This window comes from Microchirus variegatus (assembly GCF_963457635.1).
Source record: "Microchirus variegatus genome assembly, chromosome: 14".
NCBI lineage: Eukaryota > Metazoa > Chordata > Actinopteri > Pleuronectiformes > Soleidae > Microchirus > Microchirus variegatus.
Window position 1 is genome coordinate 15,191,180 of NC_139815.1, and position 25,034 is coordinate 15,216,213.

General features: G+C 42.0%; 1 protein-coding gene across 1 annotated transcript in view; it reads right to left on the minus strand.

The window, feature by feature from the left end:
• The window catches only part of fto (FTO alpha-ketoglutarate dependent dioxygenase), a 120,916-nt gene extending 101,411 nt beyond the window's left edge, over positions 1–19,505 (minus strand). Inside the window, exon 1 of the mRNA XM_083901248.1 lies at positions 19,440–19,505. Coding sequence (XP_083757374.1) covers positions 19,440–19,481 — 42 coding nt within the window. The 5' untranslated portion in view covers positions 19,482–19,505. The remainder of the gene's footprint in view (positions 1–19,439) is intronic.
• Positions 19,506–25,034: the final 5,529 nt, after the last annotated feature.

The window sequence follows — 25,034 nt, forward strand, 5'->3', positions numbered from 1 at the left end:
ATTAAAAGAAAAATCATCCACTTCCACTGGCCAAAACCTCAAGATAGGTTTGCTCTTCAAAGGTCAACATCTACCTCATCTTCAGAGTATGTCATTTACTTGAACTACAGTGACAAAACACAGCACCTAGGTGCCATATTACACAAATACCTATACGGATACACACATGCAGGGTGTGGTTCGGGTTTTTATAGAACACACGCCATAAATAAATCTCTTAGAAATAAGGGTTCCAAAATGGTCCTTCTACAAGGGCTGGGGTTCTACCTGGAACCAAAAACCCTTTCCCGAAGAACGGGTTTTTCAAGGGTTCTTGGTGACACTAATGGTTCCAGTAAGAACCATTTTGATCCAGAGAACCCTTTAAAACCCCTTTCCTGAATAAAAGGTTCTTGGTGGAACCATCCAAAAGGGTTCCAGGTGGAACCTTTATAAAAAGGTTCTACCTGGAGCCAGAAAGGGTTCTCCTATGAGGACAAGCCGAAGAACCTTACATGGTTCTACTTAGCACTTTTATTTCTAAGATTGTACCTAATGGAAAAAGTGTAAAACAGCAGCTCCAGTGGCAGTTTTTACTAAATGCCTCTTCATTGCACCCAAGCCACACTGAAAAAAAAAGAATTTGGGCTAAATATTAACCATTTTTCAATTCTGTCATTTTGCTTATTGCCACTTGCTGCATTCATTTATACCAGCGAGACGATGTGACTCAGTGTGATGGCTAACTGACCTGACTCGTAAATGGTTCACTGATTGCGTGGGACTTGACCTCAGAGCAACACCGTAGGTAAATGTGTAAGCCCACATCTGCCACACTCTCGCTCAGGACCATTCCATGAATATGAATTGGACTGTGAAAGACAGAGGCTGTAGAAGAAACACCCAAAAGAGTGACTTTCAGCTACATTTGTTGACATAATAATCGGGTTCTGTATGTTGGTCAAACCTACACTTGTAAATCGTGCAAGATGAAGCCAGATCCATTTAAACACAATGGATGGCTGATCAACATGAATATAAATATAAAATACATGAATTATTGTACATAAATAAATATGGATTTTTGCTTCTGGGTGAAAGCTAATTTAAATGTCTTAATGGGCACAAAACAACAAACTTTGCAAATCTGAGGTAATCCCTTCAAAGCTATTAGATGTGTTATAGAGAACTTTTCGTATAATGCTGGAAGATATTATTATGACAACTATTGTTATTGTTTCATTGCCCACTTTTTTTCCTCTGGGTAATCTCCATTATCCTGAGATGTATTAAAAGATTCAGTTAGACATGTAGGTCAAGCCTACATTTCTAAATCATGCTCTATGCAAAGCAGTCCATTACTTGTCTTATCTTATTTAAGCTCCTGCAAACACAATTGTTTAGAAAAAAAAAAAATGCTTGTTTTGGTGTTCATTCAAAAATGCTAACAACACGGAAAGAAATCTGTCGAGAAATAACTGAGGATGAATGATAGTCCATTAACAAGCACATATTTTTCAAATCACTGAAGTGAACATTGTGTATATATCGACAGACACGTTCAGCATGTGTTCAGAGGGGGTCCACAGGTGGGGTGAGTGATGACAAATGGCAGACAAGCCCGGCTCGGGCCCCCGATAGCTGTTGTTGGAGGCTGAAGGCTGCTTTGTTCATTTCACACAGTGACAGGTCGATGGGGGGGAAGTGATCATTAATATCACAAGATTTCCATCCATCTACCAGAACAAGAGGCCAGTCATTTAAAGAGCTGGTGCAGGGCAGACCTTTCACGCCCTGTATATAACACCAGTGTACGCACATTACCACAGCCGTGGGGGAGCGCCGTCTGTCATTAATTGGATTTACTCACACACACATACACTTGCAATGTGACCACGTTGATTGGGGTCTAGTCAAGTTTAAAAAAAAAAAATGTCTCATATGCAAGATAATGTAAACTAACTCACAGCTGGTGCAACAGTTTAACTTGACATCAAAAGGCCTGTCCTTGTCTCTCTTTGTGCACCATGTGTACACTTTCTCTCACATATACTTACTTAAAGCTCCTCTTCCAGTCATCCCAGGGTACATGTAATTCTGTCAGGAGGAGAGTATGTGACCATGTGAGAGTGGAAGAGATGAAGGAGAGGGGGGAGAGAAAAAGTATAGGATCTCATCTGTTTTTCTAACTGTATCTCTCTCACTGCACCTGACAGGCTTACAGAGAGATCCAGGTATCCAGATCAATCATTCAAGAGTATTTACAAATGCACAAAGCCAAACGCGGACAGGTTTGGCACATGGCCACTCTGTTTAAGTGCTTTTCAATGTGTCTGCGGTGTCAACTTCTATTTTACACTTATCTACACCTTATAGGGGGAAACGGAAAATATGTTTCGGTGACCTTTAGCAAATGTCAAATCTGGAGAGGGAAAAAGAGAAAGAGAGGACGGGCGATTACAGCGATCTGTCGATGTATACTTTACATAACCTTTTTATTTATCCGGGAAAGACTGGCTGAGCATGCTCTTGATCAGAAACATACTAGCTGTTTCACACTCCATGCCTACACAAGTTAACACACAGGAGCTTCACACTAAGTGCGGGATACGAACAAGTAGCCTTGTTGTCACAGGTGTCCAGTGTCTATGAACTCCACCACCAGCAACATTCACGGGCCGACAGCCATTGTTCCTTACTTGTTAGTTTGCGGCCTGGCTATAATGTACCCATTAAAATGATGTCGATGGAGAAAAGCTTTTTTCTCCTTCAAATTACAACATGCTTTCATGAGGTCAGCTGTTTTCCATGTGGAAGGGCCAGTTTAAATGCAGACACAGTCCCTTGGTATTCAGACAGGGTCTGGTTCAGTGAGGGGAAATAGTGAGAAAATGAAGACAGGGATGAGATGGAGGGAGGAAGGAGAATAGAGAAGGAGAACATTGATTGAAAGACTGTTATTAGCAGTTTTCAGCGGGGCACTTGGGCCACTGAGTTGTTCTAACAAGGTTGCTGTGTCTCGAGGAGCAGTCAAGGAGAAGTCAGTGCTTTAGAAAGCTCCCTCGATTCTCCACTTCCCCATCCCTCATTCACTCTCACCACCCACGCCACACTTTTCCTGTCCCTCCAAAAAAAATCAATAAGGCTGTGCAAAGTGCAGCATGGCCCAGGGGGAGGGCAGGGTAGTTGTTGGGGCTAGATGCTGGACTCACAGGAAGGACAAGAGCCATCCTCCAGGACTGTCCCACAGGCAGTGTCAAGGACAGGCCCGAGGACAAGAGGACAGAGTCCACCACATTATGCATTACACCCACTTCCTGTCCCACTGCATCATTCTTTCTTCATCTCTGTAGCGCAATCGTGGCTCACTCAGCAGGGCAGAAGAGATCGATTAGCAGGTGGAGCATTTTAAAATCCCCGGCACCAGAGGCTGCCTTTACACTCTTCTGGGCCCTGCACACAACACATCACTCAGAGTACAGCAGGTGGATGGATGGGTGGGCGTGTTGCTGTCCTGTTGTCACACCTGATCATTGAAATGCTTATGATTTGTGACAGTAAACAATTCAATAACACTTAGCCTTACACAGTGTCTGAAGGATGTAGAGCTAGAACCTCTGCCACTGTTTCAACATGTCACAGATGAGTAGCATTCAGGCAGATTAGGCAGCTGAGGACCTATACACTCGTGCTATGTTTAAGGCAGTATTGCAGCTATGATATATCCGTTAAAGCTTAGAGTTGGCTTAAAAAAAAAAAAAAAAAAAAAAAAAAGTAGAAAACTGGCATGTAGCAGTGGCCCTCATTTCCATACAGTAGGCTTGAGGAAGAAGCCTGTACATGATGTTGATGAAGTCTGCAAGGAGGATTTCAGTCCTGCCGCGTGTCTCTCTATGTGAGTGACTGATCACAGTAGAAGTGGCTTGTGTCTCTAATCCAGTACCACTGTTAGACAGTGCAAAGACCCAGCTCTGTGTATCGCAGCACCAGCTGATCAAACCCGTCATGTGACAAGCAACCTCTATAAATGACGATGATTTCCCAGCTCTGTGTCCTTTCGGTTCCATATTAGTTCATCTTCTGACACTACAGAGTCTGGTACTTCATCTTGGATAAAGATGATGTGCAATCCGACCCGAGGGGTTGGGAGTCGAGGGTAAACGATGGGCTACGACAGGGAAACTATGCCGAATTGGCTGACAGCTGTGACAATTATCATATGGTATATTATAACCTTATGCTAAACAAATGATTTGATACTTGCCAACTACATATCATACAATGAGATGTCTTTTACTGATCTACAACACATATATATATATATATATATATATATACATACACACACACAAGCTAGAGCTAACACCTAAGCCATCAGAATAACATATGGTGCAAAACAGATGTGTACTGAACATAATAATATAGGACAGTTTCAATTCTCAGTCATGTCGTCTTTGACCCAAATAAACGGATATCATGATGTGACCTCAGATTAATATTGAATTAGGGGCTGAATATTATTTGTGGCTGTTTACATGACTGTCTCCCTGTATTCCTGGAATCCTAGCACAGATACAGCTGCTGTAATGGCATTAGCAAAAATCCTGAAGTAAAGCAGTCGGCGCTTGTCTTGCTTGAGAAGCCACCTCATTTCTTTATTTATTTTTCCTTCACTCATTCTGAACAAAGGAAAATATTCTACCAGGAATTGAATAGCTTAATCCTCTTTTCACTCATTCCAGTAGCTTGAATGGTGACAGATTAACATCCTCGAGGTTTACAAACCCAGCCATTTGAAAATGTAATTGGTGGCGCCACACTGCATGCATGTGTTTAAGTTAAGGGTTAATATTAAAGCTCAGCGCACACACACATGCACTGGAGTCAGGAGGGAAGTGGCCAGAGCCAAGTCTCTTAAACCTGGGCAAGAGCGACCATTCTGTCACGTACGTATCAGGGAGTTGCAAGCAAGCTGTCCCAAACCCTCACAAGGTGCCACAGTTACTGTTCACTTCTGCTAATTATTACAGCCAATCAGAGGGGTTAACGGGGCGGAGCCTGGCCAGACCATGTTCTGGGGCATTTAACAGCTGGCAGGAACGGAGGTGAATGCATTACACACTGCCCTCATCCAATAAAAATAAAACACCCTGACATCTGAGGTGTACTTAGCACAGAGGAGAGGGAGGAACTGAGGGAAGCAAAAAAAAAAAAAAGTGGGAGGAAGTGAGGGAGGGGAAGAGGCTGTTGGTGGGGTAAAGGGGAGAAGGATCTGATAACATGATGTCCAAGTGCCACCTAGTGACAACTTCCTAGCTGGTCTGCTCCTTAAGGTGCCAGAGCATCAGGGGAAGAGGGGTGAACAGATGAAGTGACCCATGACAGAGGGATCCAGAGTCAGATGCATATTGTTCTATTCTTCCATTGACAGGGAACAGAAATCCTATCCTAAGTACTGTCCAAAACATTCACATCTTAAGTCAGACTTCAACAACAGAATAATGACTTTCAAAAATTATGCTGATCATAATTACTTTACCATTTTTTTTTCTTCGAAAACCCAATCAAGCAAACATGCCATCAGCCTTCCTCAAGTGACCCCACTGTCGGTACAGCTGTGGGAGTAAGCATAGAACACTGCACTAGAAGGCTGTTGGCCCTGGGCTCCTAGGTCCCCTCCCCTCATTTGCCCAGGTATAAATCACCCTCTGCCAGTGCCCAGAGGTGAGAAGGATGAGAGTTGAGGTGAGCTTGAAATAATGCTCATGTCACGGCAGGTCAGCCCTCCATTATGGCTGTTTCAAAAACTATTAATCTTTCTTGTAGTCAGTGGCCTAGAAATAATTACTTCATCTAACCCATGTAATACAGCATGACCAGCAGTCGAGCCTGGTCAATTTGAGGCTGGGGAGGCAGGATGGTGGGGGACACGGGGTGTGTTGGAAGACCAACAGAGAGATGGGAGGAAGGGGGTGCACAAATTACCAGGCCCTGTCTTCTGCTACTGGGTGACTGATGTCCTGCACACTTCAGCTGTGGCCTTTTCCACTCTCAGCACTGATTTAGATAGATACACGCACGTGCACACTGAGAGGCAGATCATGTACAAGCGCACATGTATGGATGATTAAATTCACACACACACACACACACGCACTTGACAGAGGAACACACAAATCACATTATTTTAAACAAGAGCCCCTTCTGACTCACAAGGGATAATACAGAATTTAATTTGTTTTAGTTAGCATGCACAACTGACCCTAACAGAATTAGACAAACCATTATACTTCATCAAATTAATTAATCAATTAAATTATTTATTTTTTTCAAAAATGTTCATCTAAATGTCAAAACAAGGCCTATCTGCTATTCAACCGTGAGATTTTGAAAGTGAGTTTGACTTTTGAAAGGTGACAAATAAAAATATGTCTTAACTTATCAATCAGAATCGGCCCTGAAAGACACACAGGTCCTCACACCATGGTATGTGAGAAGATTGAGTAATTGTGCATGTCCATCTTCTTCCCCTCTCTGCTGCACAACAGTGCCCCCCTGAGTGGCCCCACTACTTAAGAAACAATCACCTGTCTCTGTGGTAGAAGACAAACCCCAGCAACATCATGGCAGATAGAAAGACAATAAACACAGCCATTGTAGAAACCCACACAGTGGGTAAACAGAGAAACTACTGCAAACTCAGCCTCGATGAACGTCACAGGACGTATGTATGGAGTGACATAAATAAATGCAGCCCTCTAGTGGCTGTCACAGCTGGCATTGCAGGTGCAAATTTAATTAGTCAAGGTGAAGTGTCCCTTGTTGTCTGCGAAAAGGGGGGTCCTCACCATGCACGACTGTAAACACGCACTGTATCCTAATCAGGTGTCACCACAGCGTTTGATCAGCCCGCAAAAACTTGTCAAACTTCCCCGGCAGAGAGTGGGCCGAGCTGGAGAACAAAGGAAAAGAGCTGTCATGAGAGAACAGGGTGTCGGTGGTGCTGGTGATGGCAGTAGCGGTGGATGAAGAGAGTTTGCCCATTAGCAGTCTCTGTCGCCTATCTCTATCCCACTCCCCAGAACGACTCCTCTTCACCGCTTTTCTTTTTTCCTTCGATGTGGCTACCTACAATATGCACCCGACTGCATCCCATCGCAGCACTGTGCTGGAAAATCTCAACCACAGTTGTCATGTTCAGGCTTCACAACCGCCAACAAAGCTTCTAAAATCCAAACCCCAAAGTAGTGCTCTACTTTTGTTTACCCCCCGAAAAATCCACACATGTACACTGGAACAAGCTGTGTTCATTTTTTTTTTTTTTTTTTTTTTTTTTATCAAGAACCATTCTAAGAAGTTGATTTCTCTAGAATAGAAGGACTTCAGTGGAGGAACTCGTGGCAGACATGCTGTTCTCCTCCTGCTTAACGCCTCCAGGCTGCATCGAGGCAGTGCAGGAACACACGCAACATGAGATACTGTTTACCTCTCAGTTTGGCTGATATTGAATACATTAGCCAAGTGAACCTCATAAGAAACACAAGCGAGTGACAAGGCCCAATCGTCTTTGCGACTACCATGGTAACTGAGATTACAGGCTAACAAAGAGCAGACAGGGTGGAAAAAATATTTAAAGCCCAAATAGGGATACATAAATTAATTAAAGGACAAAAAAACAAATGGAGAATTAAAGTTGGAACATCTGTCAGCGACTTAGCTTCCCAACGTAATACAAGTGTTAGAACATTTATACCCTTGAAGTTAATGATCCCCTCTTTAATTGACAGTCAAGGAAAACTGGCTGCGGCAGCATTCTGCCGAGACTCCGATAAGAGACCCCCTCCCCCCCCCCCCCCCCGCCAAAAAAAAAAATAGTTTAAAGAACCTAGGCACTAATCCCTATTGTCATCCCAGCACAGCAGAAGGACTTACAAACACAGATAACTCTGCTGAAACTGTCTATTTCTCTGGAGTTATGGGGACAGCCGAGCCGCTGCGCGCCTCAAATCAGTCACTCAGATTAGCCCAATCCCTGTGTGCTGTCAGTCAGCTGAGACACTAGCCTGTCAACACATTTACATGAGTCCATCTACAAAGTGATAATGCCCCCCTATGTATGACAATGGTTACGGGGAAGGAGTCCACTCGCAGATAGCGGGTGTGCAATATAGCAGACAGGCTGTTGTTGGATTAAAGTCATGTGTGCGCTGTGCTCATGTCTTCACTGACACTCCAACACAGAGTCTTTAAGGAGTCTTAACTATAGCCGCTTTTCTATAGTTGGGAGAATGTGGAAGATGTATGTCAGATGAGGCAAACACTTAAACCAACGATGACAAACACAGACACAAACACATGCACACTGTAGGATAAACCTCAAAAACCTGGAGGTACAGCATGACTATAAGACAAAAAAAACCTAATGACAGCTTGCCTGCCAATGCCTGATGTATCGCTCCCCAAAGTTGGGTTCAAGTGTGACTTAAATCCACCTACTTTAAATGGAGTGAAGCACAACTAAAAAGAGAAACTTAGTATGTGCTGTTAAAAAAAAAAGATCAGTGTCTATCTTTATTACAAAGAGTCCCGATGGAGACTAAAATACCAACAGGGACAAAAACATATATATCAAAGGCATTTGAGGGACTAGTTAACGTTCTTGAATGTGTGGTACTGGAAGGCATCCGAGTGCTCACACTATACTGACTGCATTTTATGCTTCTGTGGCTGACTCCACTTCATACAGTCCTGCAACAAATGACAGTGGATGCCCTCTACATAACAGGGCCAGAGCAAGCATGACACAGGGGTTGACAAGTGAACCCTCAAACTCCCTAACCCCTACCCCCGCCATGGCACACACACACACACACAAGCAGCCCTGAAAACAGCCCTGACATGACTACTTGGCAGCCTTTTCTCGCCCCTCCTTGTGTTTCTTCTCTCTCTCCATCTCACTGGAGACAACCCTCAATTCAGGAGCGTTTTAGCAAGGCAAGTGGATGTGACCCACTGCCCCGCAGTCAGGCTCATCTGAATAAACAGAGTTGAAGAAACAGGCAGAGGAGGGGAAATCTGCCTACATTATGATAGGAAAAAAAAGAAGATGGGATTCAGCCAAGGGGCTCCTTTCTATATGCACGTGTGATCAGGTGCTTGACAGAGGCAGTGGATGGAATTACGGACTGTTGAACAAAAAGTGGTGTGTGCGTGTGTGGGCGGGGGGGTTCGGAGTGCGTGTGCAGTTTTGACTGGATAGCCGAGTTTCCATGGCCTGACTTGTGACAAGCCTGCCGCACCGCACCACCACCACAGACTAAGCACAACTCGCCCCACCAGCCTTTCGTAGTCCATCACTCAGGATGGCCGAGGGAAGTACTGTGAGAAGAGGTCAGATGTGCAGGATGGCGGGAGGAGAAAGACGAAGAGGAGGAAGGGAGGGCTGGTCAGGGGTTAAGTGTGGAGAAGACAGCAATGAAAGGCAACTGTCATGCACCAGTGCTCACCCAGGAGCACCTGTCTTGAGAAGAACATGCAAAGTGTGCCAGTCACATCCTGACAATACCCCCACTTTTCTACACAGACACATAGATCAAAACACACACACACATACTATCTCTCTCTCAGTAAAGGGCTGATGCTCCACCATTGGAAAGGCATCACCTGTCTGACAGAATGCCAGTCAAGCTGTCGTTGGCTCCTTCGCATATGCACAGAAAAGTTAGGCTGATGAAGAAAAAACACACAAAGGCTCTGAAGAGGAAGAATCACTGAGACATGAACAGACTGCCTGAAGTGAGCAGACACTTCTCAAAGGTTTGAGACACAGTAAAAAGCTGAAATTAGGTGGTTTGAGTTCATTTTGTGTGTATGTGTGTGTGTGCGCACCTGCATGCATGCCTCGCTCTGTAAATGGCAAAGTTAAAAGTTGGCTCAGGAGAAAGCAGGTACTTCCTATGTTCAGGCTTTTAAAGCTCCAAGCCAACGGCCAGGTAATTTATGTTTTCATTGCTCACATTTATGGAAAAGATTTTATGATGTACAAATTAACAGTTACTATTTACAGCACCTTGTGAGCCTGATATCCCGCAGGTTTTGTGAATGAAGGGTTTTGGACTTCCAATTGAAACCACATGTTGGGCAACACTGCAGCAGTAGGCACTTTTATTGGAAAGGTGAGTCATTACAAAAGAAAATAAATTCACCAATAAACAGCATGAAGATGGCTCTGTCCTATATTATGCAGGTGGCTCTAGTCTACATGATGAAATCATGTTAGTGCACTTAGCTAAAATTAGTAACAGCCAGGGCAGCAAGGATATATTCTGGGTTTAGCATTATTATTACTGAAATCTGTGCTTATGAGAAAGTCTGAGACAAAATGACCTATGTCATTTTAAATGAATACAATAATACTTGCATGTGCAGTCTCAGCAGTACACACACACACACCCTATACAAAGATACACACCTCATACTTATAGCCGTCAACTTGCACAAAACCCTACAGACAATAATACAAACTCACACACAGCACCAGAATGCCAAACAAACAGAAATGGAAAATAACGACTCATCCGGATCATAGCCTCGACTGGCTAATGAACTCCCTGGAGGCTCAAGCCTCTGTGTGCGAGGTGAGAGGGTCATTCCCATGTTTATTCAGCACCAGTCCAATGAGCCACCACCATCTATTGATTGAACTGATTATTCTGTGTCTCTCCTGTGACAGGACACATGCATGACAGATGAACTCTACTTGGGCAGGTCACTTTCGATGTAATCTCATTGAATCTGACGGCTGATCTGCTGGACCAGTTTGCATGATCCACATCTCGGCCTTGTTTGTGAATATGCTGACATCTGTGGCTAATGCCTCAACACTAATATGAGGTACTCGGCAAGAGCTGTCAGACACAGAAGCTGTCAAGGGCTGTTTGGACAATCCTCCTGACTGCTCCCAAAGGAGAGCACTAACCATGTGGTTAATGCTAAGCACAGCAATATACCAAGGTACTGCGGTCTAAAGTGTTGATTCATTTGCAGAATGCTTCTTTCGGATGTTAAACATTCAACCTTTTTCATATTTTTATTTGACAGGAATGTCACACAGTCACCAACTGCTAAGGAAGATACCAGGAAACATTTGAACACAAACTTTTTGGTTAAAGTAGGACTCAAAATGGCATCCAATCTCTCTCTCTCTTAAACTGTAATGTCTGGCAAACAAACAAAAAAAAAATATCCCTGTTATTCGTTTTCAATGTATATTGAGATCACAGTTCTCCAACCACATATGGAAGTCTGCAGCAGGTAATCTCAACCATGTACCCCGAGACAAAGCAAGCAGAGCCATAAAAGCTGATATCCATCCAGATGTAAGCCAAATGTAGACATTGTGCACATTAAAAATGTCATGGATTCAACACAGACTGCTATAAAAAGAAAGGCGGAAAGTATGGGAATGACATGTAAAGCTTGCCACATTTGTCAACCCAGAGGCTGAACAACAGCATACCATCAACAGAGAGCCATTTCAAGAGCACCTCAATTTCACTGCAGGAAAAGCTTGTATATGTATTTAAGTCACCACACATAGGATATATCAATTACGTACATCACAGATGAACTGAGGAAGCTTGCATAACATCGATCCTTTCCTTCCACCACTGGCATCTTTAAATCTAAGCTGTCCATCCCTCCATGACACTAACTGCAGATGATTGTGGTCAATTTAAGGTGTTGTCCTGCTGATGCCAATCCCACTCTCACATCGGGCAATTTAGTAACCAGTTAACCTCTGCATGTTTTTGGACTGTTGGAGAACCTGGAGAAAACCTACCAGGCAACAGCACTAACCACATCCCAATGTGTGACCCTGCGTAAACATCTCGTCAAATATAAAGAAACTCATATCTCATCCTATCCTTTTCTAGTGTTATCTAAGCTTCACATAACTTATGATAGTTGTCCACCCAATTACGACATAAATACATTAGATGTTTTGTGTGCTATAGCTGAAGTGGTTTATAGAGGAAGAGAGGCTTGACTAACCATGCTGATCTATAAACACCTCAGTCCAAATATATGAGCCAAAGATCAAATAGGCAAGACAAGGTAAAGACATGTAGAGGAAAAGCTCAGCAGCAGACTAATCAGCCCATTCTAACGCTCACATAGCAGATCAATGAAAGACCTGGGGCCTTGGGCCTGCACTATATTACACACCAAAACTTCATATTCATTCATTGATTTTACTTTTCAGAATGGTATATCATTGAACTCCAATGGGAGTGAAAAACAGAGGCTATGGCTGAGGTCAACCCTCGTGTGGACAGATGTTTGCACAATATTGATAGTGCACGCAGAAAGAAATGACTAAATATCAGGATCAATAGCTAGTTTCCATAGCCACTGCAGGTTGTTCCAAATGGAAATATATAAATACTTCTTTATGGCTACTGGAGTGGCCCTAACGAAAACAGATAAATGTCGCCCTTAAGGTAAAGTCTTTGATTAGCTAAGGGCAGAGGTGACAAAAGGGTCTGTTGATGCTAGGACGCCAGGTTTCCAACAGCCTACAAATGCTAATGCACACAAGGGCCCAGTTAAGATGCCAAGGACATGACAGGTCACAAGCCCTGAGCAAAGTCATCTGTGCTACCTGACCCTCTTATTCATTTGTAATGATGATTGGAGTAATGTTCCAGTTAGACGAAATATGAACCAAAATGTCTCCCTTTTCAATGTAGTCTTTCTTTCACACACACATCAAGCAACTAGTCTGATTGTAATAATGAGTTGTGGAACTGGAAGGTAAATTACAAACAGGCCCTATTCAACATAACTGCGTGTGGAATTAAAAAAAAAAAAAATCTCTATGTGAAGTAAGAATACGCTAGAGCCAAATGCTAGAGAACCAGGTAATCAAATCAGTTCAATGGTCTAGTGAAAATCTTGCATCCTGCTGCTACTGATGGCATGAGGGTTTCCCATTTTTTATTTACAGCACAGCACAATTACTGAGAACAACACCCAACCCAACAGCTTTCCCTGCTCCACAGTGGCCAATGAGGCCATAAAGAGGGAAGAACCACATCATTGCCTGCTCCTTAATTAAATGAAAGCTGTTAGCTTCATTTGCCTCCTTTTTTTTACACATTGAACTGGCCAGCCCACTACTGAAGACCTCCCAGACGCCATCCCTGCTTGGCCCTAAATCATGACTGCATAAGTGGCCCAGTGGGTCCCTGCTGTCCACGCAGCGGCTGCCCAGCGGCAAGGCCAGAGCAGGGCATGCGGCCGATCGACACCTAGCCTGCGATAAGTAATTCTGTTGAGGATTAGCAGCATGATAGCCTGATCAATACTGTGTGCTCAGGCCATTAGGAATGCAGCGAGGAAATGACCCCCTCCGGTAATAAAGCAGGGCATCTGGGTTCTCCTTCATTTGCCAGCTCCATTAGTGTAATGGTATCATTATCTGCCACAGCCGTATTTTTCTGAGACCTGGCTTTTCCACAGCTCGACTGGCGGGGGTCTGATGAAACTGCGAGAGCCCCCATGCAGTGTTTCCCTTTCTACCATTCTACACAGAGCCTAGGTGTAAATCTAGCTCTGCTGGAGCTTAGGTGCTACCCTGCCTAAGGTATCCATAGCGTGTTTTATGTCAGTACCCAACACTATTTCTCCATTATTGGCTCATTAATAGAGCAAGCAGTATGTAGCTTGGGTTAAGAGGGAGAAAAGATGGCCGTCAGAGCTCGAAGCTGCTGAATGCGCTGAATCTGACACCCCCTCTTGCTAAAACACCAGGCCTGACATGACAGGACGTCGGCATTAGTCACCATAAATCGTTTCCTTTACACTAATTCACCAGCGAACATTTTGTGGGGGAGAATTGATTAACCATGTCTGGATGTGTGGCCACATAATCAGCTTTTACCTTGCTAGCTGTTAATTTAACAGAATTGCCAAGGGAAACACAAACCATTTTAATGAGTGTTCAGAAATTAAATACTCTAAACAGCTTGCACTAGGTGACACAACCAGAGCAAACCAATGAGGCTGATCTAAGCAATGAGATGGGCTGAGCCCAGGACCTCAAAACATCTGGTGACCCTGTGTGATCATTACTTAGCCTCCTGCTCATACACACACTTCCTGTTTCGATACAGCACTTTATACTTGTCATCACAGTCCAAATGGCGAGCTTGAATCAAAGACCGAATTAGAACAACGGGTTAAGGGACAGGGTCAGTGCTGTTTTCACACTTGCTAAGACATGAGTGGAAATTCATCCTGTGATGACAACACTGACAAAACATAATGAAATGTTTTCAATTCAATGGAGTACAAGGCGAGTTGACTACAGCCATGTGGAGGAGACTCGTGAAAATGCCGAGCTTTAGAAAAATGTCAGAGAAAACTGGAAGCATGAAACAAGCATACAAATTAAAATGTGCATCACTGTGCTGAGGATATGATATCACTAGGTCAGCATCTCGTTCTATGTCACCTAAAATATGTATATGGACAACAGCATACCACCTGTCTGTATGTTTGACTGACTGGCAGCAGTGGCATTCTGTCAGGAGATTGTGTATTCATCTGGCACTAATCTGTTGGTGCTTGCATTCTCTAACACAGAATGGCAGAAGACCCATCATGGCACATTTCTCACTTTGAGCAGCACTGCAAACACACTTGCTTACTGGATGAGACAACCATCATATCCAAGTTATTAGTTCTTACAATAACTGTATCACTATAAAACCTGCCAAAATGTATGCAGCTCATTCCTTGGCTGCTCTACAGTCATATTGCCATTTTGCAATTACAATTGCTCCTGCTCATCCTTTTATTTATCTACAGAGAAAGGAAGCTAAGCCATTAGGTCTGTGCAGCACTGCCTGACTGCCCGAGGGCCAGCTGGAATGAGTTCCCTCTCTGAGCCACTCATCTGGCCGCCATTGCTGCTTTCATAAACAGGAGGAACTGCGTCCTACATAGTTTCACTGCTGTCTAACATGATCCAAACACATGTGCCACAGCAGACGCTATCCAAGTCAGGGAATAGGAGGAGAAACAGACTGAGAGGTAGACAGACAGACACCATGACTATAGGCAAAATGCAGCTCAAGAGACCTTAAGCACAGTTGAGTCCATTTCCTTCCTTTCTCTTAGTATCTCAACAAACGTCTTGGTTAGACTGCATGTGGAAGCCTGATTTAAGCCCAAGTCAGCACGAAAAGCAGCTTAACGCTCCAGTGTACACACACACAACCAAGTCGGTCCTATCAAGTTATGAACTCACTCTTCTCTGGTCACGTCATACAAATACAACCATACACACATCTCACTTTAATATGTAATTGGGTGGATTTCCATTAGCCTGTATTTATGTGCATTTTTAAAAACATAGAAAAAAAAAACTTGAAATATTGCATACAGGTACTTCGTATTGGGGAGGTGGAAAAGTTCTATTGATATATATTGTTTAAAAAAGTAAACTCGACAAAGTGCAATGGTAACGGATTGAGAAAATGAATGACAACATTAACCCTGTAAGACCCACGGCTGTAAAATTACGACGTTACCTTTAGCCATCCCAAAAAACAATCTGTTATATTTTATCTGTTTTTTTACCACATGTACATAGTCATTGGGTCTTATTGTTCAGTCTAACAATGTTAGTGGATGTTTATAAGTCCCGCTTTATGGCCATGAACACACACAAGATTTCAAGATTTCCTCCGAACATAATCTATTTTCATATTTTCTATATTCATCAGATTCAAGTAAGTAAAATGTCTTTTATATATTTTTTGGTTGTTATTACAATGTGTAGAGCATGTACATATTTAGTTATTGTGGAATAGATGCATCAAATTTCATTTAGAGCATGTTGCATATTTGTTGTAATTTTACAACACTGGGTCTTGGTGGTAGCCAAAATAGCAACTTAACGTTTTTGTTTATATACATGAGCAGTATACATTACATACATTATACCCTTGTGTTGTGTTCTGGTCAAATTTGGCTGATTTAAAAGTTTTATCCCCCCAAAAAAATATAGTTAATTTGATCAGACTGAGCTAAAATCCCATGTCTTTGTCCACAAAGAGGATATCAACAGACCAGAGGACTTGGTCCACCACCCTATCTGTCCCTTCATGTTATGTGCTACAATATAAAAAGCATATTTATACATGTTAATTCATTGCTTTTTTTTCCAGAATGCCACCAGCAAGGAGAGAGCCGTGATACAGTGTGCAGGATGTGATTGATATCATCCAAACTGGAGAGAGAGAAGTTGACATCGAACTCAATGACACTGATAAGAGTGATGAAGACTCAGATGAAGATGTCTGTCAACAAGTGGACAAAGATAACCAACCACCCATGGACTGTCCAGCTGATAATTATGTGGACATCGAGCCAAAAACACACAAACACATCATTTCGTCAGTCGCAACACTGATTTTTCTGGTCTGGATTTCATCTTCAGGCAAAGAGAGCCCAGCAACACAGACAGTGACATCATGAAGCCCTCTGAATGCTCAGAAGAGACCATCCAAGAGATGTGCACTCCTGCCATTGGATTTACGCAAGGACATGAAGACAGGAAGAGGATGCTGCAATAAAGGATACACCAACACGCAATGCAGCAAGTGAAATGTTCGCCTTTGCTTTTCAGAGGACAATAACTGTTTTTAGGACTTTCACTAACAATAAAAAGTTTGTCATGAAAAGAAAAAAGGAATGAAGAAGTTGCAAGAAAAAGCTAGTTTTAGCCTGTTTATTTATTTAATTATTTATTTTTAATAAATGTTTTCATAAAAATATGACTGTGTGAATATTTTTAAATGTTGTATACATTTATGGAGCTTAGTAAGCAATCAAACTTGCAAATGAACCTTCAGTTGTTCTGAATTGAGACAAAGTGAGTACAAACACAGAAATTTTGCTACCACCAAAGCCCAACATTGTAAAATTACGTTTCTCTAAAAACGTACAAACATTTTTTTTTCCAAAAACTCTTTGATTTCTGCATCAAAGGCCTCCTACAACAACATCTGAAAGGTAAAATATTTTTTTTTTTTTAGGTTTTTCTTAATTTGGGTCTTACAGGGTTGAAGTAATTTGACAGATATGTCAGAAGGAAACACACATAAATGCACATTTTCTTTTACCCAATTTTTTAAAAGAAAATAAATTAATATTTGCAAATTACTCTAATGGAAACTAGGTAATTAACCCATTAGTTCTCAAATCCACTGCACATCAGAGCATCATTGTTTACTGTATTAACTATTAAACTATAGGCAGCTGCAGACTGCTGGACTGGCACCAAGCCAAATATGAAATACACTCACCAGCCACTTTATTAGGTACCCCTGCTCAACTGCTTGTTAGCAAGATGACATGCTTAAATTCAAATCAGGCATCATGATGGGAAAGAAAGGTATGGAGCCCCGATAGGGTCAGGGTGGGTTAGAGGTTACCGTAATGTTCCCTCACAATACTTTTGCATTTCCTTCCCTCCCTGGCTCTCCCCGTGCCCCAGACTGCCCTGCCCTGCCCTGCCATGCACAGCACTTACTCCCCGGCCAGCACTCCTACTCCATCCAGAGCGGGAAGATCTTGCAGGGAGCACCGGGGAGGGAAGGAACACAAAAATGATTGCAAGGGAACATAAAACTATTGCAACATGCGTTTGCTCCATTTTCCCACCCTGGGGGCACAGTAGAAAGGTGATTTATGTAACTATTAACTTATAATAATGTCATTTTTTCAATTCAACGTGGTAAGTCTGATAAAATGTAGAGCTTAAGAAAAAAAGCACAATGCAGAAATGTCAAAAAATATATATTTTTAGTTTAAATACATGTGCATCACTGTAATGAGGATATTCCATAGGTCTAGACCAGGGGTCACCAACCTTTTTGAGTCAGAGAGCTACCTTAAGGGTAAAAAATAATATGGAGGGCTACCATATAATATTTTTTTGTTTGTTTACCATTTAAATGATTAATATTATGCATTCAACTGCATACACATTCCTTCCAGTGCTTACTCCTAACGATTACCAGTTTTTATAAACAATATCAAAGATATTTTACTGACAGATCATACGGATACATGCAAGTGAGGTGAAGTGAAGTGAGCCCGCGGGCACCGTATTGGCTGCCCGCGGGCTACCAGGTGCCCGCGGGCACCACGTTGGTGACCCCTGGTCTAGACCTTCCATAGGTCTAGCAGGGAACACCGAGGAGGGAAGGAACACAAAAGTTATTCCAAAGTAATGGAAACATTTTACAGGGGAAGGAAAAGTTATTGAAAGGGAACCCAAAACTATTGCTACTGTATATACATTTGCTCTTTTCTACTACCTGACCTCAAGGGGACTCCGTAGAAAGGCGAGTATGTCATTAACTGCTAAACTACTACTAGCATGTTCATGCTAGCATGCTCCAATAAAGTGGCAGGTTAGCTTGCACTGCACACTTACTTTCTCGGTTTGTTTTTACAGTTGTAACTCAACTAATGTGATGCTACTGCAGAATTGAAGTCACCGTTCATCCTGTATATATTTGCTCTTTTCTACCACCTGACCTCAAGGGGGCCCCTTAGAAAGGTGAGTATTTCATTCACCGCTAAACTACTAGCGTGTTCATGCTAGCATGCTCCAAACAAGAAACACTATCAATTGAGTGGCAGTTCTCTGAGATAAAATAGGAGAATGGCCTGACTGGTTTAAAAAAATAAGAAAGGCAACATTAACTAACTAAAAAACACTAGTTACAACCAAGTTATGCAGAAAAGCTCTCCGAAAAACTCATGGTGAAGCAGCATGAAGAGCAGAAGAGTTCTACTCCTCACTCTTTCACAGATGCCCTGTGTACCTAATAAAGTGGCGGGTTAGCTTGCACTGCACACTAACTTTCTCTGGGTTAAGGTTTGTTGTTGCAGTTGTAACTCAACTAATGTGATGCTACTACACAATTGAAGTCACTGTTCATCCTTTACTGCAGGACGACGCTAGCCAAACTACTTAGCTCTGACCGCGCTGCTTTCTAAATTGACCACAAACCAATCAATAGAGCAGTTTGTGCCATTTTCTCCCAAATATCATTCAGTCTCGACTCCATGTCGTCTTTCCACATCACGTAGGACGCCGCCTACGAGCTCTACTGCGAGCTAAAGCTTATCAGCAGTGTATTTACGTGGTGAAGCGCCGTTTTAATCATGTAAATGTAATTCTTCATTGTCAGACTGGGGAGAAAAAAATGGAAAACACAATAAAGGAAGCAGACAAGGTGAGGTATTCGCTGACATTAGCGGCTTTCTAGCCCTCGAAATGCAGCCAGCGGCAGTACATCAGGAGCGTTAGACATTCAGCCAGCCACCAGGCTTAGATATATGCCAGACCGAACGGAGAAAAACGCTATCAATACCTTTCTTCTCTTCTCCCCCTCACTGTCACCCGATCTTTTCATGTTCCTGGAGTTGTGTTTACACTGCCTCGCTGTCACTGGCGGCGGCGCTGGGCGTTGTAGTGCTGCACCGAGCGGCTCCGCTCTCCGTTTGCATGTTGGCAAAGGGCGCAGGCAAACGCAGCCTCTCGTTTTATCGTGTTTCGGGAGACAGTGTCCGTCTTGGCGGGTTATATTTACTGTTTGTGGACACATTGTTTAAGGAGACGGCAGACACGAGGAGATGTAAACTACAAATCCCAATGTGACGTGTGCAAGAGGCGGAAGCAACTGAGGCACGCTCAGAATAATGCACTGCGCAGCATCAGCCCACTTAAAGATCTATGTACACACACTCCAGATGAGTGTGTGTACAGATAGATAGATAGATAGATAGATAGATAGATAGATAGATAGATAGATAGATAGATAGATAGATATTATTATCCTATATGATTGAAAATAATGGGTATTTTGCACAACAGTGACTTTGCCAGGTCACATGTATAAATATTGAAACGACGGACGGCTGCATTCCATTTTGCTTGCTTTATTTCTGGGTGCATGCAAGCTCACTTTTTTATTAGGAGATAGATAGATAGAAGGTATTATTCTCACGACCCTATACTGTATATGCTTGTTTAAATAATGGGCCCTTTTCACATTTTCACAGCAGTGACTTGTCACATGTATAAATAATCAAATGAAGGAGGGCTGCATTCCATTTTGCTTGCTTTGTTTCAGGGTGCATGCTGGCTCACTTTTTATTAGGCAAAAAGCTTTAACAAGCTGTGTAATTTCTTTTGACAATATCCTGGTCTTCAACATAGGTATTCCATATGCTCTCCCCCCCCCCCCCCCCCTCTTTTTTTTTTGTAAATCAAAAGCAGTGCCACTTTCATCTCAGACAATGTGTAAAAATAGCAATCATGCTTTGAACGCGCTCCAGCTCACGTCCCGCCGACTGTCTTTCAACTTTGCACGCGTCTCAAATCCAGGTGCGTCGTCTCTGATGGAATGGGCTTCCACCACGTCAGCCCTTTTCAGCTCACTGCTTATCATGAAAGAGCGCAGTAAACGCACAGCATCTATGTGGCTGCTTTTGTGTAACACCCACAGTTTAAGTTCCCCCCCTCCCTCCCTCCCTCCCTCCAAGGGTTCATCCAGATTGCTCATAACATATTTTGAATAGTGCTGAAATGTGTTCTGTCCATTGTTCCTATGAGCGCACATGTGAAAAACATGAGAGGGCTCCGCGGATAGGGTAAGCACTGGTGGGAGGGTGGTGCTGGGGCGGATTGCAGGGGTCTGAAACACCTGCTACATATTACCATTACAGACTTTGATCAGTGTCTTCATTAGTTTCCTTTGTAATCTCTTTTCTTTTATGGTAGAGCTGACCCAAGTGAGCCAGTTACAGTGATTTAACACACATGTTTCTTTCACCTGTCTTGTAAAATGCTCAAAAGCTCCACTGCTTTCAAAGATGTCGACGTCGCCGGCATCCCTTACTAATAAACGGAGTGGGTTCTTTTGATTCTTGTTAATAACTTACATTTCCTCTTCTCTGTCCCCGTCTTCCAAAGGGAGAATACATTTGAAAAATATCCCCAGAATCGGTTTGTGAAAACCAGATCCATGTGCCTGCATGTAAGTTTTTGCACATGAACACATGTCGGGCCTATAGTGCCTCTTTAAAGCTTGTTGTAAATAATTTCTCCTTTTTATCTTTTATGTCAAAATCTGCCTTCATCCGACCTCCATCACCCCAATCCATCATTACACTATGCTCCTTGTATGCGTCAAACTATCATTCACATATTGCCACTGTCAATCATCTTTATGGTTAAACATTTCGGGGGAACAGAGCGTTCGCTGCTTGACTTTCCTTTGCAGGGTTTGTTAGATGTGGGACTCTTTGAGCAGTCATAATGTACAGCCTCTTGTTTAACAAATCCAGCAGAGGCTTGTTTTTTAATTCCACCGCTGGTGGCCCATTGGCGAAATAACCGAGTCCTCACAACCCCCGTGGCTGCAGAAATGTAGTGTATTGTTCACATTGGGCCCTGTTATTAAAGTTTCCACAAAGTGTATAAACTGTGTAACTTCTAGTTCTTGATAATGGAGTTATTTCAGAGGCCAAGGTACAGGGAATAGCTCTGGTCTTAGGTTGCTACAGTATAAGGGTGTATTTTAATCTCACTTTAATCTTACTTTATTGAACCTTAAATGCAAATCACAAAACAGACGATCCCATTTGTGAATTCATTAATTGTGGAATACATTTACAGTAAAGGGAACAATGGCCCTCACATACTGGAGAGGATGTAGTAAGCTTCTGCCTCAAAACACAAAAGGACACTGGGCCAGCTGTAGGAGTAGCACTACAAGTTGGCAGCCTCCATACATTAAGACCTTAAGAACACATACTGTAGTTTTTTTGTAAACCCACAAAAACCAAATCCTTTTTTAATTTAAATGTGATTATACACAACATAATTAAGTGCAGTATGCTCAATTGCTATTAAATTCAAACGCTGGATCCTTCAGTTTCAGCTGACTTTCATACACTCATACTCGTGTCGTCCATTAATTATAAAGGCGTTCCTTTTGTTCTGGTGATGTTATTATTTTTACAAATCCACACTCACACGTTCACTCCACTTTCCCAGTCCATCAGTGCAGTATTTTTACTCTAAGGGAAAGTGTCAAACTGTCATTCACATGTTTTCCCCCTCAGTCACTGTGATGGGAGGCATGTCAGCGAGGAGAAACTTCTCTGGATGATTTCTGTTTGATGGTCAGATCGGAGGCTCTGCGAACAATCATGAAGCACAGACTCTTTACATGGAGACAAGCCAATTACTTTTCCTCAACAATGCCTGTCATTTGTCCGACAGTGAACTAAGCTTTAAAGCAGGCACCCGTCCTCTCATGTCCGACCTGTGGGGTTGAACATAAGGCAAGGTCACTTGTGCACACACTCTGATGTGGTATCATATGGGATAGAGAGAGAGAGAGAGAGCGAGTGAAAAAAAAATACATCACTTTGAACTTCTTCTATCATCATGTAGCCATGTCTACTGATCTGGTCAATGTGTTTGTTCTCATGATGGAGGTAGTATGTTTTCTGTTATTGTGAATTGCATCAGCTCTGGATGACCCTCTGACAAGGCTTCTTTTTGTGATATAATGGGCGTCTAAAGAAAAAAAAGATGAGTAGAACATGGTGCCAGAATGTACTAAAGCAAAAGTAAAGGAAGACAGAGACTATTGTGTTGTGTCTGTATTAAAACCAGAGCCCACAGGCCAGCAATCGTCTCTCCCCCCTTTCTTCAACAACTATAGTATGGCCTGGAAGAAAAAAAAAATCAGAAATACAAGAGACAAGCCTCATTGTGAGTAATTATATCTTTCCGGAGCAGGAGTTTCTTCTGGCCCACCTAGATTTTATTTCTGCATTATCGAGTTAAGCTGTGGTGCAAACTACCGGGACAGCACAAAACAATACAGTCAAGCTTTTGTCCTGTACCAGACAGGACCTCTGGTGATGGTGATGTTAAGAATTGTAAACAGCATTTGTTTTTATTAATACGCCACAACTTCAGGTTGGGGGTCTATCCTCAGTGAAGACAGGCTTTTTTTTTTTTTTTTTAAGTTTTATTTATATGGAATGAGCATACAGGGCAAGAATGTGCATTCCCCGTTTGCTAACCTTCAATGCTTAGCCTAAGGTAACTGTGATTTGTCAGTGCTGTAAAGCAGATTGCTGCCCAGTGGTTTCAATTAACATCAAAGAGCTCTTCACAGGCAGTAATAGTTACATTAAAACCTGAAATGTATTATTTAGGTTATGTTGCTGGAGTCCTCCAAACCATTTTTGTTTTCGGTCAAAAGAGGTGGGGTTTTTTTTCTTCTTCTTCTTTTTCGGTTTTAAATACCGCACACCGCCTTTTGCCTCGTTTCTTTGAAGCCCCCACACATCACTCCTGTACGCTCTCTCTTTGTAGCACCAGGGTATACCTGTGTGGCACACACCCGGTGGCCCATTAATGACAGGGCATAAAAACGTGCAATAGGCCTGTGCGTGACCTCACAAACACATATTTTCTGCATCATCTTTTTTTTTTTAACCATGTTCAAAGGTTGTACCGAATTATGTGTCAAGTTTTATTTTCACGGTGAGGATTCCATTAAATAATACAGCATAGTAAATCATTAAAATATTTGAACTTTGTTGGCAGATAATGCGGATTAGATAACAGAACAATGGTTCAGTTATTTTAATGTGTAGGGACAAGATTAGAAACAGTACATTGTGCATATTTCATGTGGAGATATGTATTTATTATATGACTTTATTTTTGCTTTTATGTCAGTGGATTGGTTCTTTTCAAAACCTTTTTTTTGTGCTGTTGGGGCCACATCAGCATAATTGTTACACTCAAAGGGCCAGATGTAACTGTCATACAGAATAAAGTGTAACCAAATATAATGTAAAATAAAGGTAACTACTCCGTAACATATTGCTAGATAACTTTCTGTATTTGGGTCAATGACAATAAAGCTTCTAATAAGGTATTTTTTAAAAGTATTTTCAAAATGGATGTAATGCATATTTTTGAGTCCAGAACAATGTGTTTGAACATTTCTCATATATTGAATAACTATTCTAACTGTTTTAACTCATTTTTTAACAGTATTTTTAACTTCACAGCAAAAAAAATGTCAGATGGCACAACCAACTATTTATATAAAAATTTTTTTTTTTACAATAATTTAAGATTTTTGCTCTCTGAAGGTCAGGTTTTAAGCATCCTTAACATCCAATTTTACATTTAAAGACAGGAAAACAATCACACAAATACACAAATTCATATATTCAGTATAATAACTACACACATTACATTTATAAACCATTTGGTCACTTTGACGTATCATTTATTGGTTTAAAATGGTTGCACCACTTGACAAATATTGGTTGCACCACCTGACCACATTAGTTATGACATGAAATATGCTGAAAAAAATGCATTTCATTTCAAATAGTAACATGTGTTTTAGACATCAGTTAAAACTAACCCTAACCCATCAAAAACAATTCACATAACATTACATCTTTATGATGAGGATCGAGTACAGTCGCAATGAAGTGCAGGGGATCTGGGTAGATGTTAATAAAACATGGTGACAGACTCTTAAAGAGCAGAGCTCACTTTTCATTGTTTTCACTCCATGTTCTCAATCTTTGTGTAGAAGACACTTTAGCACTGCAATTAAGGGAATAACAGATGCATCAGATGAGCTGATATGTTTAGTTAACTGCTCAGAGAGAGAGAATGTTCTCTGGTGTGAAGTCAATGTCGCATGGAGTTCATAATCTGCTCCGTATGTTGTAGAACTTTCCAGCAGGTGAAACTGTATGTGTTAGATGTTAAGTCCATGGAGCATGCGTAGTTCGTAATCGAAGCACGTGTTGTCAGCTGGATCATTGTTGATACTTGCCCCGTGTCATGCTAATTTTGATAGTGATAGTGGCATCTAAAATGTACAAATTAACATGCAAAATGATTTAAA